Raw genomic sequence first — 26,116 nt, 5'->3', positions numbered from 1 at the left:
CTGAAAGAACTGAAGAGCTCAAAGAGACATATGTACATCCATGTTCACAGCAGCATTACTCACCATAGCCAAGAGATGAAAGCAACCCAAACACCCGTCAACAGATGAATGGACGAAGAAAATGTGGTCTATACATACAACAGAATATTATTCAGCCTTAAAAAGGAAGGAAATCTGCTTCACGTGCTTTAGCAGAGATGACCCTTGAGGACATATGCTAAGTGAAATAAGCTAGTCAGAAAAAGCCAAATACTGCGCAACTCCACTCATGAGGTACCTAGTTAGAGTCATCAAAACCGCAGAGATAGACGGCAGAATGGTGGCTGCTAAGACCTGGGTGGGAGAGAAAAATGCAGAGGGGCTTTACTGGTTACTGAACTTCAGTTTTGCAGGACGAAAAAGTTCTGAGAACTGGAAGATGTGAAGATACTCAACACGACTAAAGGGTACAGTTAGAAACAGTTACGATGGTAAATTTTGTGTTTACCACACACACACACACACACGAAATATATATATATAATTTAACCCCCATATTCAAAAATCTCAGCATACAATTAATATAAAAATGACTGAGATATCTTACATTCTTTTTTATATGCTAAGTCTTTAGACTCCAGTGTGTATTGACACTGACTGCACATCTCAGTTTGGACTAGTCCCATTTCCAGTGCTCAATACTCACGTGTGGTTTCCCCACCGGGCCTGTGCTGGGCTTGACCGTACCTGTCACCCCTATCTGACAAACCTTACAGCTGGATCCAAATAACAAAACTTTTTTTTGACAGGTGTTGGCAGGGTCGTCTTCTTGCAAAACCTTTTGGGAAATCTTTATTTTTTATTTTTTTCACATTTTAATTTATTTTTAAATTTACTTATTTATCTTATACAGCAGGTTCTTATTAGTTACCTATTTTAAACATATTAGCGTATACATGTCAATCCCAATCTCCCCCTTTTGGGAAATCTTATTTGTCCTTGGTCAGCTCTATGGAAAGGTCAAAGCTCAAACGATGCTGAACATCTCCCAAGGACCTGCAGGACATCATGCCCCTCCCTCCGACCCTACTCTGAGAGCTCACAGCTTAAAAGAGGGGCTGGTAACCAGCTAAAGCAGGCACAAGATGCTGAGGGATGGACGCGAAGAACAATGCAATTAGCTCCCACCCGTGATTTCTGATGTGCCAGGGAACAAGTAGAAAGCTTAAGTCATTTACCAAAATGACGTATGAGAGTTGTTAATAACTAGCATTCACCTATATCCTGACCTTTCTCAGCTCTGCTGTGCAATTGCTTTGAGTACATCTTCAAAGCACGAATTTGTACAGAATTTAGTACACATTTATATTAAAAGTACACACAGAATAAGCACACTCACCAGAAAAGGCACGTGGCAAACCAATACCTCTGCTGGTGATTCTGATTCGAATAATCAGCTCTTCTTCACTGATTAAGAGGGCATTTGTCAAGTTAATCCTCCCAGAGTGTAAAGGGAATAAAATTTGGTGAAAGTGAAAAAACTGTCTCTCTCACAGCTGAATATAACATTCTTTGAATATAGCATTCTTTGAATATACCTTCAGAAAAATTGAAGACAGGGAGGAGAAAAGGAAGACGTTTCTAGTACAAACACCCAACTGCTGTACATCCCAGACAAGAGTTTACTTTCTCAGTAGAACAAAGTGCAAGAACAAGACTGCCACATACATGCTCTCCACCCCAAGTCACTCAGCAGAAAACTGCTCTGTGGCTAAAGGAAGCCCTAAGGAGGACCTCTTTGTAACCTCACATTTGTGCTGCACTGGTTGAAACCAATATAATGACTTCTTTGTGAAAAAATGTATTTTGCAGTAAATTATCAAAAGCTTCACTGAAGATCTTAACGGACATGGCTGAGTAAGGAGTACTAAACACGGCTATGTTTAGAGAACCCAAATTTACCAGCTCAGCGTTATTTCAGGGGTCGCTGGGCACTGAACTATTTTAAGAATAGCCAGGGAAAAAAGTTACAGACTACAAAGGGTGCAAATTTTATTCTTTAATTTAACACACTCACATCTAAATCCCCTCCTCCCACCAGCAACTCCTCCCTCCCCCCATCCCACCTCCTCCCCCCACCCCACCCAATCACAAGAACTTAATACTGAAAACTTACCTTGGTGCATTAACTTCAGACAAACCCCTCAGAACTTATCATTTAATCCTATGCGTTAAACTCTAAGTTATCACACCAGTCTACGGGAAGGCAGTTAATACTATAAAATTACACCTCGGGATCCATTACTTTACACCTCACAGATAAAACCATAACTTTGCTTAATAATTTAGATTGTGATCTCTCTAAAGCTCTACATCTGTCATCTCAAGTAACGGTGCTTACCTTATAATTTGCTTGCTAAACGGCATGTCACCAAAAAAAAAGCATTCATGCCTATCCCTATTAAAAAAAAAAATAAAAAGAAAGAAAACAAAACACTACCTCACTCACTATTCCTGGTTAAGGAAGGAATATTTCAGGGAAGGAGAAACTATTTCCATGCACTAAGCCACCTGATAAAGGGGTCTGCACGGAAAAACTATAATGGCTTCCAGAGGATCCTTAAAATACATGGGGTTTTAAACACGCACACCATAAGGCCCCATTAATTCATTTAGTAACTCGTTTACTCGTAAGTCCTCATATAGTCAAGAGCATTTTCAAGGGCAGAAAAATATATACCAGCACCAAGACCTTGTAAGGCTAAAATGAGCTCAGGAGTAGCAATAAGCTACTAAAGTAACAGCAGTAATAACAGTTCCAGCTCCTTTCCCGAAGGAGGGGTCCTGAGAAAGCATTTAGCAGGAGACACGCAGCCAACGTGTACAGCTGCTGGTATTTTTGTCATTTGTCTGCCACTTCCGAGGTGTGCCCAACCTCTGACAAATGACCAAGGTCCTGAGGTTCTCGCGAACTCTGCAACAGGGGGACGGACCTTGCACGGTTTACTGAAGGTTATGAAGACTGAAGTCTACGGTATTTGCAAAGGTAAGATTTGTCATGTGTTCCAGCAGTTACGTGGCTACTCTGATGCTTCTGTTTTAGTTAGCCTTTGGCATGGTGTCACCCACGTTTCAATAGAATCTTTGCTGGATTTCTTAATTGGAAACGCTGCCAACTTACTTGTATCTCTTTAATGCAGAAGGGCTCATCTGGACAAACTGTAAATGAGATTCTAGTGAATCCAGATCGAGACGTGAACCTTTTCCACTACTGGGGAACAGCGATTTGAACCGACACACTCACCCCTTGATCAGGGTGGTAAGCACTCTGCATACTCAAAGCCATACCTTGGAGGCTCAAGGGTCAAATCAAGCCCGCAGATGTTTTTATTTGGCTTACACAGTGCTTTCAAAGTTCTAAACAAGTTGCCAAAGCATCAGGAGATGTGGCATCAAAATCTGCATTCTCGGATTATCTGGCCCTATAGGAAAACCTACCACCTTGAGACCACACACCCTCACAGCCCCAACTAGGAGCAAAATGGACAAGGACAAACGCTCTCCAAGCTGCCATAATCCCCACCAGGTCAGTTCCCTCACCGATGGGATTGCCAGATTTTTCTGGGCATTTATGTTTGCCACTCCTCCTTCAGATTCTGAAACTGTCTTTAATCCTTGAAATAAAGACCCACAATCTAATCTTATTAGTACTATGTCCAAACCCTCCAAGCGAACAAAATAAGCCCAAATAGGAATCTGAGTAGAAAACAAAATATTTTCAGGGTTCTATGGTGGTAAGGCTGATATGAGCTATTTCATCTTCTTAAAATGTGATTTTTGAAAACGATTCACTTCTCTCATCCCTTCTTCCACACTTTTGGTCAGGTTATTACTCTGTCTGCCGTTAACTGATTGAGTCCCTTTCAAGTAGAATGTCATTAATGAGGAAATCTTAGGGGTTAGGACAACATGCCACAGTTGGATACTTTAATGAAGGCACCAGGGGTTCGAGATATACTGCCCGATAGGCTGATGCTTGGACCTCAACTTATCGCTGCCACAGAACTTGGTAACGTGTTTTTTAAATGTTGGTTGGATGTTTTATTTGACGTATGCGTCATTCCCAACAAAACATGGAATATATCTGTAAAAGGATTCTCAAAGGGGGCTTTAAATGCTACACACAGTCTCTGGACAGAGACTCAAGCAACCACACGTGCACTGCCGCTCCCCCAGGCATTGCTTACCCATCGCACTGAGATAATGGTTGAAGGCCTGGCAAGGAGGACTTGGGGTTTGTGTTGATTTGTCACAACTCATGGGTGCCGGGCTCCTGTCTGTGTCAAAAGAGAAATACCCACTGGAGGATCGAGACAGCAGGGAAGATCTTCTCACGAAGATGAAAAGCGGGGATCTGGTAGCGAAAGGGCCGGGACTGGCCGGTGGGGCCAGTGGGCCCTGTGGGCTGCCTTGGGGGCAGCGGTCCCCTTCTCCTTCGGGATTACCTTGCCGCTCTGTCTGTAGAGAGATGGGGGCCCCAGGCCTGAGCTGAGGAGGCCTTTCGGCAGGCTGCAATTGTCCACCTTCTCTGTCACACTCAGAACTTACATCGGAAGGTTGCTTTGCCATTTGGTCTTTTTTTCTGCAAGGAAAATTAAAACTAGGGTTATCTTAAGCAAAACAATAATTACAATGAATACCTAAATGGGCAGACTTTCACCTATTCATGAAAAATCCTTAGAATTAATGCCCAACACTTTAATACTGTCATTGCTTATATAGGAATAGTTTTCCATACGCTCTTCCAAATAATAGTAAAAATAACCTGCATAACAAAGGTAGCATTATCTTTGTTTGGGGGGGGTGAGGTGGGTTGGAGGGACTAAACTCCCTACCACCAAACAAAACACAGCAACAATGTCAATTACTGGTGGAACTAGTGCTCTAACACCACACACACCACACACACACACACACACGTTTTAGGAGAGGCTGCTTGTTTGAGATCTATTCACATGTGCTCTTTGCTCAGGCCCGACTAGAGTAAGTCAGAAACTCCCAGCGGGCTCTGATTTCCCGGGATCAGATACACCGCTGGAGCCCAGGAGCGGGCGCAGATGCGATTGCAGGCGGCTGGCCGCGTTCCCCGCTCCGGCCCCATTGTTCTGCCGAAAGTGCTGAGGACAGCAAGTCTGGGGAAGGTTTGGCAAGGGCCGTCAGTCGTAGTAAGTGCGTCACAATAGAGTTTGTAACTCAGCGCGGCTCGGCCCAGCCGGGCTCCGGCTCTCCGCCCGCCCGAGGTCCCTCCCGCTCCCGGCTCGAGCGCCCCTCCTCCGGCTGCGGGGGGGGGGGGGGGGGCAGCGCGCCACACCGAACTCGCCGGAACTTCTCCGAGGTACACCCGCGTACTGTTAGGTGCACACCTCCAAATAGGAGGGGGTCCCCAAAGCCGTCCCCTGGCGACCCCTGCAAAGTCTGCAAGTAACTCCGCACGCTGGGCGGCATCGGGGCGCGCAGCTCCTGTACCCCATAGACTCTCCCCATCGAAGGCAATCAGGCCGAAACTCACGTCCGCCCCTTCCCTTCCGAGCGTCGCGTCCGGGCCGGGGCCCGGCGGCGCCCAGCCCGCGCCCTTCGCCGACCCGGAGCCCCCTGACCGTCAACACGAAGGCGGCCCGGGAGACAAAGCCCGGGACTCGCGGTCGGAGCGCCCGGGGCAGCGGAGAGCCTGCAACTCGCCGCCCGTCCGCTGCCGCGCTCCGCCGGGCAGCTGAGGGCTCCGCACGCCGCGTCTCCGGTACGCGCTACCCCGGCCGCAGCCGCCGGGAACATCCTCCGCCTCCTCCCGCTCCTCCCCTCGCGCACTGCGCCCGCCGCCGCCGGCACCGCCGGCCTCCCCGCGCCGCTGGCGCCGGGTGCCCGCGCTCCCAATTGGCCCTCGTGCGGTCGCTCCGCGCCACAGCCAATCGCCTGCGGCGGCGGGGGCGGCGCCTGCCCGACAGGCCGCCAAAGGCCAGGCGATTGTTGACAAACTCGCCTCCGAACGCGGCCCCGGCCGTCGCTGCGGCGAGAGCCGCAGCGAAGGTTTCCGCGGCCTCGGGGCCGGAGGCTGCCCAGGCTACCCCGCCCCGCCCCTCCGCCAGTCCGGGCGCCGCGCGCGCCTCCGCAGCTCCCGCCGCCCCCCGTAGCCAGTCACCTGGAGACAAAACAGGACCCTCACGGCCGGCCCCAGACTCCAGTCCCAGCAGCCGACCCCCGCCCAGGCCCGCTAAGATGCGGACCCTAAAGGTCACCCCCTCCCCAGCTGTAGCCCCCATCCTCCTCCAACTTCCTCCCTCTTTCTCCCCGTGCGCCACGGGACACGCACCGAATCTGAGCGGCTACCCCTGGCCACCGACGCGCATTTCCGCGCGCACCCGTGACCACCGCAGACAAGGAACACATCCATAGCCCCATCCCCGGTGTCCGGCGGGCCTTCCACTACCTGCGCCAACCCCGAGTAACAGGCCCCCGAGGGCACGGCACTGCCAGCCAGCACTGCGCTCGGGCACGCCCGAATCGCTAAGACGGTCTGGCCCCACGGTCCGGGCAGGTTCTACAGCCAGCGGCTGGTCCATCGCGTGGCCCCAGCGGTCGGAGGAGGCCCTCTGTCTCTTGCTGTCTGTGGACCGTGCGTCTGGCATCGTCCGCAGGGCGCCCGCACACTGGACAGGACCCCCAGACACGTCCGAGAGAAAGGACGAACGCAGCAGTTGCCCAAAACGTCGGCCTGAACGAGTAAAAGGAAAAGCCGAGTCCCGTCAGTTTAATCACCATCACTGTTCCATAAATCCTTCACAGCGGGCCCGCGCCCGAGAAAAGCCGAGACGCGAGTCCGGCTCGTACCTCGCGGCAGCTACTCGTGCGCCGCCGGGGCGGGCGGGCGGCGAGACTTCACGGCTGGGCGCGCAGCCCAGTCCTGCGCGGCGGCCCCCAGCTCCCGGGCCAGTGCGGAGAGCACGCGCTGCCTCTCCCAACCGGCCCGGAGACGCTTCACCACCCCCGCGTGCCGCATCCCCGCCCGAGCCGTACTTCGACTAACTGCTCGCAGCCTCGGTGCGGACGACCCCTCCCCAAAGAGGACCTGCCTGGGGAGGGAACTCGACCCTCACTGGTGACCGCCTCCTGCCGCGCCACACCGGACGGGGACGCGCGCCTCTGCCTGCACGTGCGCGGGAAGCGGGCTGGAGGTGGCGCCGTGCTGTCTCCCGCTCCAATCTTCCATCAGTACCCGGCCTGCTTCCCGGGATTCGGAAGTATTTACCTTGCGTTTCTCGGTCCGAGAGTCAGAGTCAGACATTGGGGGGACTAGAGCCAGGGGAAGGGCACCGAGGCGGTGGCGGCGGCGGCGGCGGCGGGAGCGAGGCGAATCCAGCAGTCTGAAGCGATGCTGGCCTCAGAGGGCAGGGCGCTCAGGGAGGCTGAGAGAATCTGGTGACGGCGGCGGCGACGAGGGACGCAGCGCTCCTGGAGGCTCGAAACCTGGAGGCTGCGCGGAGCGAAATGAAACCTGCGCGGCTTTGCTCCCCAGCTCATGCTGGAGGCCCCGCGTTCGCGCCCAATCACCGCGGGCCCCGCCCCCGCTAAGTCCCGCCCGGCGCGCGGGCTGGCAAGCCCCGCCCCCGCGGCGCCGCGGCCGCCGGCGCTTGCAGGCACGGACAGGTAAAGGCGGGGGTGTCCCTGCTGGGTTCCCAGCTGCGCGCGCCGCCGTCCCTGCCCCTGCCGGGCGTGTTTACTGGAGTGACTTGGGCTGCGGACTGCTCTGTGCGCACCCATCCCCCACCCCAAAGTGTGCCCTCTCCTCTCTTCCCCGCCGCCAACCCCTCCGCCCCCCCCCCCGGCAATCCAGTGGTGGCCACGGCGTGCGCGTGGAACAGAGGGGGGTGCTCCGGGCACACTCGGAGCCAGGCCCGGCCGCTGCCGCCAGCGGAAAGCCTCAGGAGGCGCCCCTGAGCCCAGGCTCTGCCTCGGGAGTTCTCTCGGCCGCCCTGGGGCAGGCGCCAGGACTGGGTGGGTCCTCGGGAACGCGCGGGTCCAAGGGTGAGCAGGGGGTCTCTGAGCTCTCCTCCCTTCCAGATTCCGGGGGTCCGCGTGGGACCCCCATCCGCAGGTTGCTCATCTTCCTCGCCCTCGCCTCAAGCGATACTTTTTAGGCGCCCTCTATAAGCCACCCCGCAGGGCCACCTAGTTTTTCTCCCGCGCCGAACCTCCCCGGTAAGAGGCATAGCCTTTGGTGGAGAGTTGAGAAAAGGGCCAGGAGCGATCCCCGGAGGCGTTTTTTCCGCAGCCCTGGTGCGAGGCGGGAAGCGAGTGAGCGCAGAGCAGGTGAAATAGGGAAATGAAAAAAGAACTAAAAAAAAAAATCATTTTAAGAAAAAAGGACTGAGAAGAGTCGTGGCCTCCAGGTGGGAGACAGGATGGTGCCTCCACTTGGCTGGGATACTAGAGATTTGTTGGGCTCTCAGAGAACCGTCCAGGAACCGTCCCTAGGCGTGTTACGGCCAGAGAAGACAGCGCCGAGGGCTTCGGACGGCGCCGTGCAGAGCAGTAGGGAGAGTACCTCCCACCCTTTCTCCCTGCGAGTCCTCTTCCCCTTTTCCTTGGTGTCCGAAGGCCCCACTCCCGCTCCTTCCCCGGAAGACCAAACTCCGTGAACACCCTGGTCCTCCTCTAGGTCCGCACCCCTATCTGACATTTAAACGCGCATCCTGCATTCCCACTTCTGCCCTTCTCTGGGCTCCCCTGGTTTTGAGAGGCCCGCAGCGGAGTAGTGGGGGGCAAATCGCTTGGGAGATGGAACATCCCGCCGCGGGAGAGACCAGGCTAGATGGACTACAGACTCAATTTAGGGGCCTCCCTAACCCGCACCCCAGAAGGGTGCCTCGGTGCAGAGAAGCAAGACAGTGAGGAGTTGTCCCGCCGTCTGGCCACCTTGGTCAATTTTTATGTTTTGTAAGCAGATACGGAACGTCAGCGTGGCAACACAGCCCCAGGTCAAAGTCTTCTCCGCGCATCCTCCCGAGAGTCCTTAGCGAGGTGAAGGAGGCCAAGGGTTTCTGGAGGGGCTTGAGAACGCGCGCCGGGCTCCACCCCGGGGATTTCGCTGCAGGAGGGAAAGGACGCGGGTGTGGATGTGGCGAAGTAGACGCAGAGGCGAGAGGTCTACAATACCCGCATCTGGAGCTCCTGTAAGTGTTACAGGTGGCGGCCGCAGGCAAACCCTGCGCCTTAACCGCCTATCGTGGCGCCCGGGGAAAACGGACCAACCTGCTGTGCGGGAGAGGAGCCCCAAACCCGCCGCGCGCCCGAGTGCTCCGCGCTCTCCGTGGAGTTGGACGACGCAGACAGGGACCGGAAAAGAACCACACAGAAAAAACCCTGATGGTTGTCTTCTGCTTCTGTGCAGCTCCGCCGCCCCCGCGTCGTCTGCTCTAGTGACCCTGTAAGCACTAAAAAAAAAGGAGTCGGGGAAAGCAACCGTCTAAATACTCTTATTTGGGGCACAAGCAGGAGGTCGGCTCGGAGGCGGAGGCGGCAGTTCGTGCAACCCAGACTGTGCTGGGGAGCTTCGGCCAAGCGCCTGGCATCGGGTGACCACGAGCCCTTTCCGCCCTCTCCCGCAGAGTCCGAGTCTAGAGAAGGGCGGGTGGGCGTTAGGTCTCCGCTCCGGTCCTGGCTGTCGCCTTTGCAGACACAAGCAGAGCGATGTCCCCTCCTGCCTCCTCCACGAGATGTGGAGAGGGAGTACGGAGGATGGCTTGGACTGAAAGCAAGAATGAAGTCGGGCGACATCTACGGCCCTCGCTGGAACCACAGGCGTCGCCGGCGTGGTCTCTCCAAGTTCCGAAACCAGCTTAACTGCAGTGTATTGCCCTGCTCCACCTCTCCGTCCTCTGCAAGCAGCGGGAGCCTTCCTAACGCTTAATATCTTTATTCAACTTTATCTGTCTCTTTGCCCGTCTCAAGAATAGATTACACATTCATTCGGTGAAAACGTTTTCTGCGCTTTGTCTTCCGGGAGCTGCCTGCCCTGGAGGGACGAGCCCCGGTTCGTGCTTTGCCCAGAGCAAAACTCCAGGCTCACACTTCACCCTCTCCCCTCTCGTGTATTTTCCTCGCGGAGCCCAAGGGGGCTGGAAAAGCATCACTTCCTGGACTGAGCCTTTGCCCGCGGGTGTTTGATTTTCATAGTTTTATTTCTCTCCACCCAACACAACAATCTTCCCAAATCACTGGGAATCTGAGTCACCACTGACAGCGGGAGGCCTTCGGTGGCAACCAGTTCTGGAGCGCGCTGGTAAGGGGAGCCCACTCTGTCTAGGGGGATCTGGTGACTTAGACGGCAGAGGGCATGGCCCGGCCAGTCGTGGTTACAAGGAGAGGATAAAACGCCACTCTCGGGGCTGTCACCTGGCTCCCTTCCCCAACAGCCTTAGTGCGCCGCGCCAGGCTCAGCGGGACCCCCACTGCACGACCAAAATCCCTGAGGGCCGCGGCCCAGCACGTGCCAGCCGGCCTCGGGCCCCAGCTCCAGGCGTCTGAGAAGCGTTCTGACGTCTGCCGGCGGGCCGCCACCCTTCCCGCCACCCCCGCTATAAGGTGGCTCCCAGCTTGGGCCGCGGAGACCGCGCTCCTTCCCGGGCCAGGGGATGCTGCGGTGCTGGGTAGAAGGCCCAGGAGGCCATCGGGTTGGCGATTCCAGCGATTGGTGCGTGGAATGTTAAAGGCGGAGATCACCCTCAGGGCATCATCCTTCCGTGAGTTGCACAAATAGAGCAACTGCAAAACGCGACTCAAAGGGACGGGTCAGATGTGCTCACTCGTAGCGATTTGATGCCAGCGGCTTGACGCCCACCCCCGAAGCCCCGGCACACCGAGCAGCCGCTGACACTAGTTTCCCTTCCGATTTCCTGGGACCCAGGAGGGTAGAGGCTGTTGGTCACCGTCACAAGCCTTCTTCATCTTAGAAATTCCTAACTCTGACACTTAGTCTGGCAGAAGCCCGCTTATTCCGTGAAGGGGTAGGGGTGGGCTCCAAGTTAGCTGGCAGCCGGAGACCAAAATCAGACAATTTATCAACTTGCCCCTTTCCAGGCCTTCTCTCTCCAGCCCTTCGCTCCCCTCCGATCCCCTTCCCCCCACCTCTCCTCCAGTTCTTTCCCTTTTCCTCCATTCCACCTCTGGAGTGCCTGGGGTGCCACCCTCTGGCGTACAGAGGCAACTGAACGGGAAGAGCATCAGAACAGGTGAACCAGAGGAGACCAGCCCCAGTTCTCTGGGGACTAGCACCTCCCACCCATGGCTGGCAGCAGGCCATGGTTCCTGAAACACCAGCACAGCGGGCCTGGGGGACCAAGACCAGGCACTGGCACCTTTGTGTGCCTTCCACCTGGCTGCTGTGGGAAATCTACCTGTGGGAAATTAGCACAAAAGAACCCCACTGACACCCTCCATGTTCTGACAACCTTTGGAAGGCACGGATTAGTCTTCCTTGCAGAAGGGAGAGGGAAATGAAGGCCAGTGATTTTGCAGGAGCTGCATTGAGTGTGTTTTTATTTCATTTTCCATGGTTTAGGTGCCAGGAGAAAGGAAAAAAAAAAAAGCTCTCAAAAATAATAGACTGTTTTCCTAAACCTTGACAAGGGCGAGACAGAAGAACTGCTTTCCTTTCCACTTAGCAGCTACGCACTTTACTCCTCCATTTTTCAAGTTTTCAGCCAGCCGTAAATTTCTTCCACTCACCAAATTACAGTTAGCCCCCAGGTTTTTATGGTTTACGTTTATGGTTTTAAATACATCGCTTAACACCAGCCCCACCTTTGCCCTCATGGCGGTGGCCATCGCTGAGCTGCACTAATGCTGTTAAGACTACAGGTGTTTGCAGCCGTTCAAAACGCCGTGTCAGGTGTTCAGAGACAATGAGAGTAGGGCCCCCAAAAGAGGGGTGGGGTAGGGTGGGGGAAGAGCATGAATTTTAATAGTCCAACAATCCATCTTCCCTTACAGCGTGCTCTAGTACATCAGTCATTTCTAATGAAAACCTTCATTCTTTACACACTGTGGTTAAGCGTCATCAAATCAGTACTGAAAAGACTTTGATCATATTTGCAAGATGTACTATGATGAACTTTCACTGACCAAGATTTCAAAGTTTGTAATTAATACTCCTGACAAATCCCTGACTCATCTGTCAACTCTCAATGTCTCTACCCACACAGTTCAAAACCATGAGATGGTGTACGAATCCCTAAACTTTGCACGTATTGTAATATCGTTATTCAAGACAATTTTTCCTTTCGTTAGCATTATGAAACTCAACCAGTTTCGTCGTCTATTCCGCAACAGGGGAAATTCAATTGTTCGAATGAGCACTGTGTGGAAGGGAACATGGGTTTGGTCCGTCTGATGCCGAACACGGAATAAGCGTCCAGAGGTAGAAATGACAGGAGGCAGGTTTCTATTCGATATTTTTACACCTTTAGGAGTGAGAATAAAGTAGATTTTTTATGAGAAAAGAATCCAATGGCTGGTGAAAAAGAGTGTTTCCTTGCATGTAAGTGTTCAGGGACCAAACCCTCCAAAGACATTTATAAAGAGGAATACTGGATTGACCGAGAAGACGGTTGATTGCTAAGATTCTTTCTAAACCTGAATTTCTGGGGCTGTGTGAAAGAGCCCTCCTTCTTGCTTTCTCCGTGTGTCACAGACTGCAACATGAACCCAGAAGGATTAGTGTCCAGATGGAAGGATCAGGCATCATTCCTATTATAACACGTTTGACTCTGGTCCCAGGTTGCCTCCCACCTCTGCCTGTGGGGATGATAATAATAATGATCATTCTTCTACTTACAAAGTATGTACTGTACTCCACCCTGTGTTAGGGGTTTGCTGGGCACTGGAGTTAGAGGCGCACACTGCAGAGACAGGCCTCCTACCTCGTGGAGCTATTAAGTAGTTTTAGAGATTTTTTACAAATACGATCTTCATACCAAGTAAACTTAGGTAGCTACTGTAGCATTGGTTAGTACTCAATTCCAGCATTTTCTTATTACCAGAGAGCCCTTTAGGATTTAGCCAAGTACTATACAAATTTAGTTTTATTACCAAACATATGCTTCCATACTGTAAGCATAAACATGGTACATACTGTAGCCACCTTCCCTCACCCCATCCTACCAGCATGTGAGCCAACTGTGCTGGATAAAGCACCCCAAGCCCACCCATCTCTTTACAAAGAATACTCACCAGTTTGAAAAAACATCAATGGAGAAGTGCCCTTTAAAAATAAGAGAATATGAACAAGTTACAAATTCTTGCAGAAAATTTTTAAAAGGACAGCCCCAAAGCAAGGGAAGTATTGGTCTAAAAATAAGAACATAAGATCCATTGGAAGTATCCGTGAGCAGGATTGGAGAACGTCTACTTTAAGGAAACAGGAAACAGCCCATGAGGGAGGGACAGTATGCGGATATGTGAATATATGGATTTGGGGGGAGGGATTTATAACATCGGTTTTGCTTTCCATCCACACCTGGTTGCAGTAGATTAGTTTTTTCTTCCTCTTTTTGACTCTCCCTGCATTTTCCTTCTTCCAGTTGGGAGCGCAAGATGGCCTAGGATGGGCAGTGACTAAGCTTTACAGCCCTCTAAACAAACTCTATTTTTCCATGGTGTTGGTGTTAATTATACAACAGATGCCCAAGGTACCCGGTGTGCTTACAACACCCCAGCTATTCCTAAGACTCTGTGCAGAAGGTTTTCCTGCCTCTTCCCATATCCCCACATCTCTGTTCCCAGCACCAGACGACCTTATGCTGTTCTCTGTTGGTGTAAAGTCCCTTACCCCAAGTTGAAATGTCCCTTAATTAGCCCCCTTCTTGCCTGGGCACCGTGATAAGAGTCTTTTTCTCCACCTTGAATCTGGGCTGCCTTGTGACTTGACCAATAGCATGTGCAGAAAGTGACACTGTGTGAGTTTCAGAGCTTAGGCCTCAAGAAGCCTTGCAACTCCTGCTGTTGCTCCCCTGGGACCCTGAGACCCCTTGCTGTGCAGAAGCCCAGTCTGTTGGAGGATGAGAGGCTATGTGGAGATGGACCGAGGTGCCTTGGCCAAGAGCCAGACCCACTGCTAGATACATGAGTGAGGCCCTCAGGCCTGTTAAACTCAGATGACTGCAGTGACCCTACCTAAGACTAGCTGAAAAACTATACTAGAACCCAGGTTGCCTACTCACAGAATCGCAAGAAATAAACAACTGTTATTTCATGACACTAAGTTTTAGGGTTGTATGTTACACAGCAATAGGTAACTGAAACAAAAAAAATTGTAATTCAAATTGCCATCCACTGGGGTTACCTTCAGCTGCACTTCTACCTTCTTACCTTAGTTATCTGAGGACAGTGCTATAATTGTACAATTAAAGCAGTTGACAGGTGTAGCTGACCAATAGGCTTAATGGAAAAGAGAGAATGTCAGTCCTGAAAGAATAGCTTATAAAGCCAGATGAGTGTCCAGTTAGTGGGCATCTGGGAGAGAATATGAATAGCGGGCTGGAGGTCTCACTGCAGGCCACCACCCAGCCCACTTCCCCAGTGCAGTTTAGAAGGCAAATCACCAGGACTTGCCTTATAACCATCCTCCACTCCTTCAGCATCTCTGTGAGGGGCTTTAGCCTCCAACGTAAATCCTCAGTACAAGCAAAGTGTCAAGGATGGGGGAAAAAAGACAGAAAATATTTGCAACTAGGGATCCCAAGTCTTGTAAATGCTTAAGTTCTCCTGTGCCATTAGTAGAGGGAAACAGATGGGGTCTGGTCAGGCCCAGCCAGAGGCACCCTGTGTGATGGACGGGTGCCTCTTTATCGCCTCACTTCACCAGGACTGCAGTGTTTCCTGACTCGCAGAGATGCCTTAAACAAGGATGGCCAGCAGGCGTTCATCTCCAAGGCCTGGAGTCTGTCTACACTAGAGTGCGGGTGACAGGATGGAATGAGGTACTTATGTGAAGCCACAGTGTAAGATGCAAAAGGCAGCAAAGCAGAAAGTTATCAACTCTTTATCCCCCAAATACCATTATCAAGGCCTCTAAAAGCTTCCAAGAAACTCATATCCAGGGAAGTTTCAATGTGAATCTATCCATTTACACATGAACTCGGGGGGCTGAGTTGACAGGATGTGAAATCAGGCATGGGTATGTGGATGCATGACTTGCCATTCTGTCTGGTTGGATTTCTCTTTATTCTATGATGCCTAAATTTTCTCATTTAAAACAGCTGTAAAGAGCATCCTCCTTAAAGACGAAGGTATACATCAACACGTATACTTTTCAACAACTGAGTCGGTGGACTCCACTTGGGAGAGGATGGGCAGCGTGAAAGTGACGAGCTGGGGAATAGGTACAGAGACACCTTATCTTATGAATCGACCCCTTTAAGATGTCTGAAGCCTTTCATAACAATGGGTGCACGCGCACGTGTGTGAAACAATGTCAGAATGTATTTCTTCATTTCAGTGAACCACCTTCTCCAAATAGTTGTTGAAAATGTTAAATGAAATGGGTATCAGAGGTATCAGCGCACATCCCTCAGGCACACCTCAAACATTTCTCATCAAGAGAAAGGTCGATTCATCTTTGTGGTCTGTCTTCATCAGCCATGGAAAAGTCATCCAGGGTTTCTCCGCTCTCTTTATTTTTATCCCGGAATCTGGTTCGAGAACCCTCTCCGCTCTTTTCCGTAGCCCCTTCATTCAGACCTTCATTACGTTCTCTAGATTCCTGCTGTGCAAGGTTACCTTCCTCGAGTATTTTCTTGATCTGATCATTCTTCTTCCCAAAAGCCTGGAATCACGTCCACCTGCTTCTCAGGTTAAGGTAAAATGACCGATTGTGGACTTGAGTCCTTTAGCAGCACTTGATGTTTTGAGTTCCCATAACCAGTTTCCTCATCCGCCATCCAATCACAACCTGCACTTTCTACTTGGGGCCACGGAAACGTATCTTGCCTTTCGCACGACACTCTTCACGATCGGGATCCGGACCACATTCCCATTCTCCCTCACTTGACACACTGCAACTGAACCAGGTCTCTTCTGTACTTGGTTACAGATTCACTGCCTTTGTGAAGCCATCCTAAAATAGTTGCTGTGTTAGTCAAAAGAACCTGGACAGATCATTTCATTTTGCCAAGCCTCAGTTTCTTCATCTGTAGAAAGAGAATATTATCTCTCTCTTAGGGTTTTGTAAGGATTAAGTAATAAATATGTAATAATATATTTATATTACATAATAATAATAATAAAAGCATTTAGCATTACTGGCCTCGTCACATAGTAGGTACTAGCTAGATACTGATTCCCTCCATTTGCTTTCTTTTTTTACTTTTATTTGCATTTATTTTTTTGCGGCATTTATTCCCGGGCCATAAGTTTTTGTTTCTTCAGTTTCTTCTAGGATATCTTTTTCTCCTGGGCAACCTCCTCTTCTGGTTTAGGAACAATCTGTTCTTTTTCAGTAAAGATCATCTCAATGCAGCAGGGACAGCACATGTATGGGTTGATCCGGCCATGAGCTCTGTGATTCCTGCGCCGCATCTTGGGGGCTTTGTTCACCTGGGTGTGACCAGAAAATCTACATCTAAGCCCTTAAGTTCAGCATTACTCTCTGCATTTTTGAGCATGTGCAGTAAAAATTCAGCACTGTTTTTGGGCCACCGACCCTGCGTCCAGCCCCACTGTTTGGCCTGGGCACACCTACCAACTCCACCGTTGTAACGACTGAATGGCACACACTGCTTCTTTAAAGTGACATCCTTCAGATACTTGGTGGCTTTTCAGATATGCCTACCCTTAATGGCTTGGGCAGTTTCACGAGTGTTCTTAAAGTGAACACGAAGATTTGAACCTCTTGACTTGCATGATTTTGTGGCGTTTTCTGGGTCAAGTGAATAGCGAACCATTTTTAGAGGTCATCTCAGGCCGCTTACCCGAAAAGCCCTCTATTTGCTTTTCTGTCACTTTTATTTTCCCTGAATGCTTAATTCTTACCTGTATATCTATGTCTGACTATTATATATATATATAATTTTTTTTTCAGTTCAAAAATTTCCATTCACTCTTCTTTACGGTTTCAATTTCTTTGCTGAGACTTTCTATTTTTTATTTGTTTCCAGTGTATTCATCGTTGCTGGTCGAAGCATTTTTATGACAGCTGCTTTAAAATCGTCAAATAATTCCAACATCTCTGTCACCTCTTGGTATATATTGATTGTCCTTTTTCATTCAGTTTGAGATCTTCCTTGTTCTTGGTTTGATGACTGTTTTTCAACTGGAACTTGGACATTTGGGGTATTATGTTTTGAGACTCCAGTTCTTATTTAAATCTCTGGTTGTAATTGGCCTCCTCTGACAGTGCTTTGACTGTGTTATTAATAAAATCTCTTCCAAAACTCACTCTTGGGTCAGTAACAGAATGTCAGGGCACAGGAGAAGAACACAGGTGCTCTTGGCAGGTGACATGGCACTGTTCAGGCTTTTGCTCGACTTGCCAAGGGAGAACAATGGCCGAGTGGCTGCCCCCTGCACTCTGAGACCCCTTCTGGCTTTAGCTGCCTGGAAGGCTGAAGCCAGGACCAGGGGAAGTTCCACCCGTCACTTACAGAATGGCCTCCCATGCCTACGCTGACCTCGAGGAAAGGACAACCTGCCTTACAAAAGGGTAGTAAACCCATTGGAAACATTGATTTTATTTTAAAATTTTATTTTTTACTTTTTTGGAAAAACATTGATTTTAAAGAGTGATATTTTGGAGCATATCTTTCAGGAGGTCTGGGCTGGTTAGAAATAAAAGAATAATACCTGTCCTTATATGTCCCGTTACCACATAGACGCTACTCAGATCAGGTACCTCCAATAGCAGAGCTAGATTTTACATGGTTAGCATTGCATGTGCGTGGATGATAGAGGAACAGGTTTACATGGGCATCTGACCCCCAGATGCCTGGGAAATCAGGGGTGATGGGTCTGCAGAGAATTCTCTCACGAAAGCACACCAGGCAGCCAAGGTGTGGAATGAGGCTCCACCACTCCCTCGTCCTGTGACCATGGGCAAATAGCCTTCCCTGACCTGTTTCCTCATGTGTGAAATGACATCATGTGTGTGTCCTAAAGGTGATTTGCAAGAGTGTCCTTCTTGGTACCAATGACTGTAGCTGGTTAAAGCACAGAAATGGAAACTTGTAACCTTACCAAACCAAACCACAGATACACTTGCTATAAGATAGCAGTTACGCATACTTTTCAAAAGGAATCTCTATGCAGCCCGTCTTTACTTTCTAAGGCATTGCTAGATATTGGGGGCTATTCACGTAATTTTCTGCCCCTTCTTCTTCAACTGACTTATGTTGGATTAACTAGGAAGTGAGCCAGAAACTTTCAAAGAAGGGGAAGCTTAAAACAATTAATCGACAAATATTTTTTAATCTAAAAGATGAGATGAGGGAATAAGTTGAAGTGACTGGTGAAGTGAGGTTTCCATGTTGCTTGTGCCTATCATTTACGGCCTTCACTGCTGCTGTGACATATAACTGAGATTCTGCCAGGTGCCTCTGGCCACCTTTACCTGCCTTTAGCCTCTGCTGCTATCCCATGCTTGTGTTGTTCAATCCTAGTTCCCAGTGGACATGTCGTAGATTGGTACCCCCCAGCCTTTGCCAAGGAGTCACCTCTTCCGCGTAGTGTCCACGCTTTCCACACCCCTTCCCAGGTGGCTGAACACGTAAAGGTACAGAGGGAGCCACTCGGCTGCCTTGATTCGGCAGCATCCCTGCATCTCCAGCATCTTTATAACAGCATCGTGCAGCTATGTGACCCCGGTGTTCTGTGCTCTGCTCCCTGAGATGGCCATTTACTGGATATCTACTGTGTGCCAGGTTACAGACGAGGTCTTTATATTAACTGCCTCCTTCAGTCCTCATAACAAGTCTGTCAGCTACCAGCCCATTTTACAGATGCGGAAACCAAGGCTTAAAGAGTTTAGGATTTTGCTCCAAGTCACATACCTCATAACTGGAACAACTAGGGTTTTCATCCAGAGCTTTCTGCTTCCACAGCTTCCATTCTGCCTCCATCTTTCCCCCAGTGCCTCACTGTTCCCAGTCTCTGGAGGGTACAGGGTGTTGCCCTGAGGAAATGCCTCCACCACTGTAGCAAACGTATGACCTGTGCTATTCTCCCTAAGTCAGAATCAATACTCCACACGTGTCCAACGTGGAAAGCATGGATCTGACCAGCCGCAGGTTCCCCAAGAGGACTTAGGACAGTAATGGGTGGTGCAAGAGGGCTCTCAGATGTTGCTTCTGAAGGAAGGTGCTGAGGACACTGGCTTCAGAGCCAGTCACCATGACGTGAAAGGGCCAGCCTGATGCTCTTCCCAAGAAGGACAAGGCTTCAACTCTCCAGAAAACAAGCCAATGAGGCTCAGATACAAGGGTCTTCAAGAAACAACAGATTCTCTACCTGTGGACAGAGGGCCACTTGCTCTGTGGATTCTCCTCTTACACAGGCCTTCCTGCCTCTTCTGGTCCACACCTTAAGTCACCAAACACAAGTCAAATCCCTTCAAAGAGCAACAGGCTGACTGTCAAATAGTGAAAATCACCTCAATCAAGTAATTACCCTGCAGCTGGTACCACGTGTTGGGAAGATTTCCAACTTCTCTCCCGTCCATTCACCTCTCTTGCAGAATTGCCTGCCTCTGTAGACAAACATTCTCTAAAGGGTCAGAATGGTAGGTCTGTAACAGCTAATCTGCCACCTTAGCCCCAAATGCCAGGCTAGTGGTCAATATAAAGGAAAACATACCTGAAACCTTTACGTGGGGCAGAATCGCACACTGTGTGCTGTGCTTCCAGCCCTGTCAATTTACCCGACAACCATGGGAAAGGGGAGCTCTGCTCCTGTTTCTACTGACCACTGGCCAGCTCCTCAAGGCGGGGCCAGTCCTTAGCTTCTTGGTCCCAAGAACACATACATTCTCATGGTTGCCATGGCCAAGTTTCATTAGCATGAAATGAAATTCTGTGGTTCTGTTAAATAATCAGGACTCCAGCTTAATATTTTCTCTGAATCAATATGAATTATATTTTATGCTGATTACTTCTTCATCTGATAAAAATGTTTAGCATAGTCTGAGATGTTAGAGTGGAGAAATTGCATTCCTTACCAAACAAAAACAACAACAAAAATGCCTTCATTTAGCCTAACTAGAGAGTTTATTTTGAGGAGAGACAAATTTACCCTCCAAATGTTTTTCCTATTGCAATGTTTCTCGACCAAAGAGTACATAATTCTGTTCTCTGCTAAGTATGACTGGCAAAGCCCATTTTAGTAAAGGCGTGGGACTTTCAATCTTGATGTTGTGACTTCCTTCTCTCTAAAATGTCAGAACCAAGTGAGTTTGGCACAGGGTATTTATAAATATTATTATTGTTGCGTGTTCTTTACTTAGTAATAAAAAACAATTTTTTTATAACTCTGGCATTTTCTAATACAAAGTCTGCTTAATCATCATTACTTAACTCACGAACGCTGAGACAGAGGTATCAACTTTAACCACTTAATAAGAACTTCTGACATTTATTCATACTGCTACTGATTCATAAGAGGAAAAGTTTAAAAAGAAGACAAGTGCATATAGCCTTCCCTTTAGAATACAGGAAACCATATAAAAGTATTGGCAATGGAATTAAAGTAACCACAGTGCCGCCCTTGGTAGCATTTTCTACAAAGGCATTTACATGAACCGAGAAAGAATATTAAATTAGGTGGTTAAAGTAAAACTTCACTACTAGCTTCACACGTTTTCATACATGAGATTATGGCATTTTAATCAGCTGATAGCCCAGCCGTATAAGTACAGACCCAAAGGAATGTGAACATACCCAAGAAGGAATAATTTTCAGTCAAACTATTTTTTTCAAGAAGCAGAAGCTACAAAAACTGCCAGAACTAAATATGCAGTAAGAGTCAGTCACAAGTTATTATGGAGAAATTCTGTGTCCACGGGTCCTGGAATTTCGAATTTCATCAACCAAATGATTTCAAAAGCAATTTGGGAGGACTTCTAGTTAAGATGTAAAAAGATTCAAGAGAACTTAGCTCCCATGGTAACAACCAGAAGTTGAACCCAAAACTGAATCAAAGATTTCTGAGACCGTGTTCCAACATCCTGCCAACTCAACTGCTGACAGGACCGAAAAGGCAGTATGGGAGTGGGGATGGGGGTTGGGCTAATTAAAGCAGCCCCTGCTCAACTTGACTCTGGAACCCTAGTGATCAGCCCCATACCCTAACCACCAGACAAAAGAAAAGGAAATAAACAAAAGAAAATAAAATCTGTTACACATTGTGTCTGGAGTATAATCAAAAGGTATAAGATCTGCAAAGAAGCAGGAAAAATAACCCCAAATCTAGAGAAAGCACAATTAGTAAAATCAAACTTACAGATGACCAGTAAGTTTTAAAAACAATTATTACAAATGTATTCAAGAATTTATAAGAAAAAAATGGATATAATAGATTAAAATGGGATACTTCATGAGATAAATGTGCCCTCTAAAAAAGAATGAAAGGAAAATTTTAGAACTGAAAAAAGGACTGTTTAAAAATGAAATAAAAGTTTTATTTAAATATTGAAAATATTGTAAAATGAAACAAACCCATTCACGGATGGGTTTAATAGCAGAATGAACATTGCAGAAAAAGGTTAGTACACCTGAAAACAGATCAGTATTATTCTAAGTGGGGCAGAGAGAAAAAAGAAAAAAAAAATGAAGGGAACATCAGTGCCCTGTGGGATTATATTAGCAACCTAACATACATGCAATTGGAATCCCAGATATCAGAGAGAATGGGAAAATTCTAGAAGACATAATGGTTGAAATGTTTCCAAATTTGATATAAAACATCCTCTATATATTCAAGAAGTACAATGAACATCAAATAGATAAATTTAAAAACAAACAAAAAAACCCCATACCTAGGTACACCATAGTAAAATTGCTTAAAACAAAACGTAAGAAAACATTGTAAACTTAGTCAGAGAAAACTTAATCTCATGCATGGGAAAAATGTTAAGAATGATAGCTGAATTCTCATCAGACACAAGGAAAGAAAGAAGACAATAGGATAACAAATTAATCTAAAATTCAACATCCAGTGAAATTGTCCTTTAAAAATGAAGATGAAATTAAAAATTTTAAGATGAGTAAAAACTGGGAGATTTGTTGCCATAGACTCTCACTACAAAAAAATTGCCCCCAAATTTTCTTTATTCTCAGAGGGTATTACACCAGATAAAAACACTCATTGACAATTTTATACAAAATCTCTTTAAAAAAATAGAGGGTGAAGGAACATATTTTTCCTCTTATGAAGCCAGCATACCCTGATGCCAAAAGCTAACAAGGTCATAACAAGGAACTAAAAGACAAATATTCCTTATGGACATAGGTACAGTAATCCTTAACAAAAGGTTTGCATGTAAAATCATCTTATATAAAATGGACAAACATCATGGCCAAGTGGGATTCATCCCCAAAATGCAAGATTGGTTTAAAACTAAAAAATCGTGTAACTGATTACATTAATGGAATCAAGGAGAAAAATCATATGATCGATATGCAGAAAACAATTGATTCAGAAAAAGCTTTTGATAAATTACAAAATATTCAAGATAGAAACTCAAAATAGGAGTAAAAGGGAGCTTCTGCAATCTGATAAAGGACAGCTATGAAAAACTTACAGTTAATATCAAAATATAGAAGTCTTTCCCCGTAAGACTGAGGAAAAAAGCAAGGATGCCTCATTTCAATATTTCCTTTCAACACTGACCTGCGGGTCTCAGCCAATGCAACAAAGCAAGAAAAATGCATTAAAAAATACAGATTGGTAAGAAAGAAGCAAAATGTTTTTATCCTCAGATGATATTACTGAGTACTTAGAAAATCTCAGGGAATCTACAAACTACTTGAACTATTAAGTGATTTTAGTGAGCTTATTGTACAAGTCAATGTACAGAAATTCATTGTGTGTGTACTAAATATGGAACATATATGTAACATACATGTAGAAAATGAAAAATTTAAATATACCATTGGCAAGATCTTTAAAACACATTTAAAAATTTTTGAAATTAATTTAATGAAATATGTTCAAGGATTCTATTACTGAAAAATACAAAATATTGTTGGAGGGAATTAAATAAAATGGAGAGATATACCATGTTCATGAATTGTTGAAATATCAATTCTCCCCAAACTGATATGTAGATTTAATGCAATCACAATCAAAATCATATTTGCCCCTTTTATTTCCCAGGAAATTTATAAGCTAATATTTTAAGTTAAAATATTATTTCATCAAATTTTAAAACTTCATCTTCTCAAAAGATACTGTTAAGAAAATGAATAAATAGGCTACAGACTGGGAAAAATCCAAGTACCTGTATTTAGAATGTATGACAAACCCTTACAACTTGGTGTTTTTAAAAACGATAACAACAGCACACAGTTTAAAATGGGCAAAAGATTTAAACAGACACTTGACAAAAGACACATGAAAAACAAGGAAGCACTCAAAAGAGTGCCCCAAACCATTAAATATCAGGAAAATGAAAATGAATACACAATGAGATATTACTACGTACCCACTGGAATACCTAAATTAAAAAGGTTGACAACATCAAAATGTCAGTGAGGGTGTGGAACAACAGAACTCTTATACACTGCTAGTAAAGTTGTAAATGGTATAACAACTTTTGGAGAACTGTTTACAGTAGTTTTTTAGACAGTTAAATAAATGCCTACTATAACATCCATTAATACCATTTTTAAGTATTTCCAAAAGAAATGAAAACATACGTGCAAAAAAAATGAACAAAAATGATCCTGACAATCTTATTCATAGTAACACCAAATCCATAACATCCTAAATGTCCATCAACAATAAACATTTTTTTAAACACAATCAAACTCATTTAATGCAGAAAAAAAATTAAAAGATCTTAAATCTTCAGTAATTTTTTCTTCCCGCAGGTGCGTACAGACAGGACATTGTACCTTAATAACTGTGGAATGATGCAGTTGAGGTCAGCTGGAGGTAACAAGGCCAATTTCTGAAGTCAGCCTGCAAGAACTGGACTCATAGCAGAGTCCTAGAGAAATCAGCATTTGAGAGGGAGAGGGAGTTGGAAGAGTTTGGCAGAGATATATACAATGAACTATTACTCAGAAAAAAAAAAGGAAGGAATGAACTATTCAACATCTCATAAACATCATGCTGATCAGAAGATCCAGTCTATCTACTTCCATTCCTATGAAACTCCAGAGCAAACAAACTGAGCAGTGGTACAAAGACAGAACCTTGGGAGTGAAGGGAAGGTATTAATAGAAAAAGGGCTGAGAGGAATTTCTTAGATGATGGATGGCGTGTGCACTATGCAATCTACCATTTCATCTGTCAAAACTCACTGAACGGTATCATTACAATTTGTGCATTTCAATGTATATAAAATAGATCTCATTTTTTTTTAATTAAGAGAAAAAGAAAGAAAGAAAAGCAATTTGGTGATTGCCAACATTTTTTTAAACATCTTTATTGGAGTATAATTTCTTTACAATGTTGTGTTAGTTTCTGCTGTATAACGAAGTGAATCAGCTATATGTATACATGTATCCCCATATCCCCTCCCTCTTGCATCTCTCTCCCACCCTCCCTATCCCACCCTTCTAGGTGGTCACAAAGCATCGAGCCTGATTTCCCCGTGTGATGCAGCTTCTTCCCACTAGCTATCTATTTTACATTTGGTAGTGTATGTATGTCAATGCTACTCTCTCACTCCATCCCACCTTACCCTTCTCCCTCCCCATGTCCTTAAGTCCATTCTCTACGCCTGTGTCTTTATTCCTGTCCTGCACCTAGGTTCTTCAGGACCTTTTTTTTCTTTAGATTCCATATATATGTGTTAGCATATGGTATTTGTGTTTCTCTTTCTGACTTACTTCACTCTGTATGACAGACTCTAGGTCCATCCACCTCACTACAAATAACTCAATTTCGTTTCTTTTTATGGCTGAGTAGTATTCCATTGTATATATGTGCCACATCTTCTTTATCCATTCATCTGTCGATGGACACTTAGGTTGCTTCCATGTCCTGCCTATTGTAAATAGAGCTGCAGTGAGCATTGTGGTACATGACTCTTTTTGAATTATGATTTTCCATGGTATATGCCCAGTAGTGGGATTGCTAGGTTATATGGTAGTTCTATTTTTAGTTTTCTAAGGAACTTCCATACCATTCTCCATAGTGCCTGTATCAATTTACATTCCCACCAACAGTGCAAGAGGGTTCCCTTTTCTCCACACCCTCTCCAGCATTTATTGTTTCTAGATTTTTTGATGATGGCCATTCTGACTGGTGTGAGGTGATACCACATTCTAGTTTGGATTTCCATTTCTCTAATGATTAGTGATGTTGTGCATCCTTTCATGTGCTTGATGGCAATCTGTATATCTTCTTTGGAGAAATATCTATTTAGATCTTCTGCCCATTTTTGGATTGGCTTGTTTGTTTTTTTTGATATTGAGCTGCATGAGCTACTTGTATATTTTGGAGATTGAGCCTTTGTCAGTGCTTGGTTTGCAAATGTTTTCTCCCATTCTGCACATCATCTTTTAGTCTTGTTTATGGTTTCCTTTGCTGTGCAAAAGCTTTTAAGTTTCATTAGGCCCCATTTGTTTATTTTTGTTTTTATTTCCATTTCTCTAGCAGGTGGGTCAAAAAGGATCTTGCTGTGATTTATGTCAAAGAGTGTTCTGCCTATGTTTCCCGCTAAGAGTTTGATAGTGTCTGGCCTTACATTTAGGCCTTTAATCCATTTTGAGTTTATTTTTGTGTATGGTGTTAGGGAGTGTTCTAATTTCATTCTTTTACATGTAGCTGTCCAGTTTTCCAAGCACCACTCATTGAAGAGGCAGTCTCTTCTCCATTGTATATTCTTGCCTCCTTTATCAAAGATAAGATGACCAGATGTGTGTAGGTT

General features: G+C 46.7%; 2 protein-coding genes and 1 pseudogene across 6 annotated transcripts in view; all 3 read right to left on the bottom strand.

Annotated features, from left to right (window-relative positions):
* BCL2L11 (BCL2 like 11) overlaps positions 1-7,513 on the bottom strand; it is a 43,089-nt gene extending 35,576 nt beyond the window's left edge. For 2 of the 5 annotated variants that reach the window (XM_029232215.1, XM_029232217.1), the window contains exons 1-3: positions 7,283-7,513; positions 4,485-4,621; positions 4,227-4,316 (exon numbers count right to left, since the gene is read on the bottom strand). In XM_029232215.1, coding sequence (XP_029088048.1) covers positions 4,227-4,316; positions 4,485-4,608 — 214 coding nt within the window. In that variant the 5' untranslated portion in view covers positions 4,609-4,621; positions 7,283-7,513. Of the gene's footprint in view, positions 1-4,226; positions 4,622-5,548; positions 5,812-7,282 lie in introns of those variants that run through there. The other 3 variants (XM_029232216.1, XM_029232214.1, XM_029232212.1) reach the window with 2 other exon arrangements.
* A 3,097-nt stretch (positions 7,514-10,610) lies between these two features.
* ACOXL (acyl-CoA oxidase like) overlaps positions 10,611-26,116 on the bottom strand; it is a 353,725-nt gene continuing 338,219 nt past the window's right edge. The window contains 2 exon segments of the mRNA XM_029232291.1: positions 10,611-10,734; positions 10,736-10,797. Of these exon segments, the coding sequence (XP_029088124.1) occupies positions 10,611-10,734; positions 10,736-10,797 (186 nt within the window).
* LOC114900813 lies at positions 16,364-16,973 on the bottom strand (annotated as a pseudogene).

Source organism: Monodon monoceros, unplaced genomic scaffold (assembly GCF_005190385.1).
Source record: "Monodon monoceros isolate NGI ecotype Baffin Bay Population unplaced genomic scaffold, NGI_Narwhal_1 Super_Scaffold_19, whole genome shotgun sequence".
Taxonomy (NCBI): Eukaryota; Metazoa; Chordata; class Mammalia; order Artiodactyla; family Monodontidae; genus Monodon; species Monodon monoceros.
Note: the sequence above shows the minus strand (reverse complement) of the source record. Positions and strands in the feature narration are given on the sequence as shown.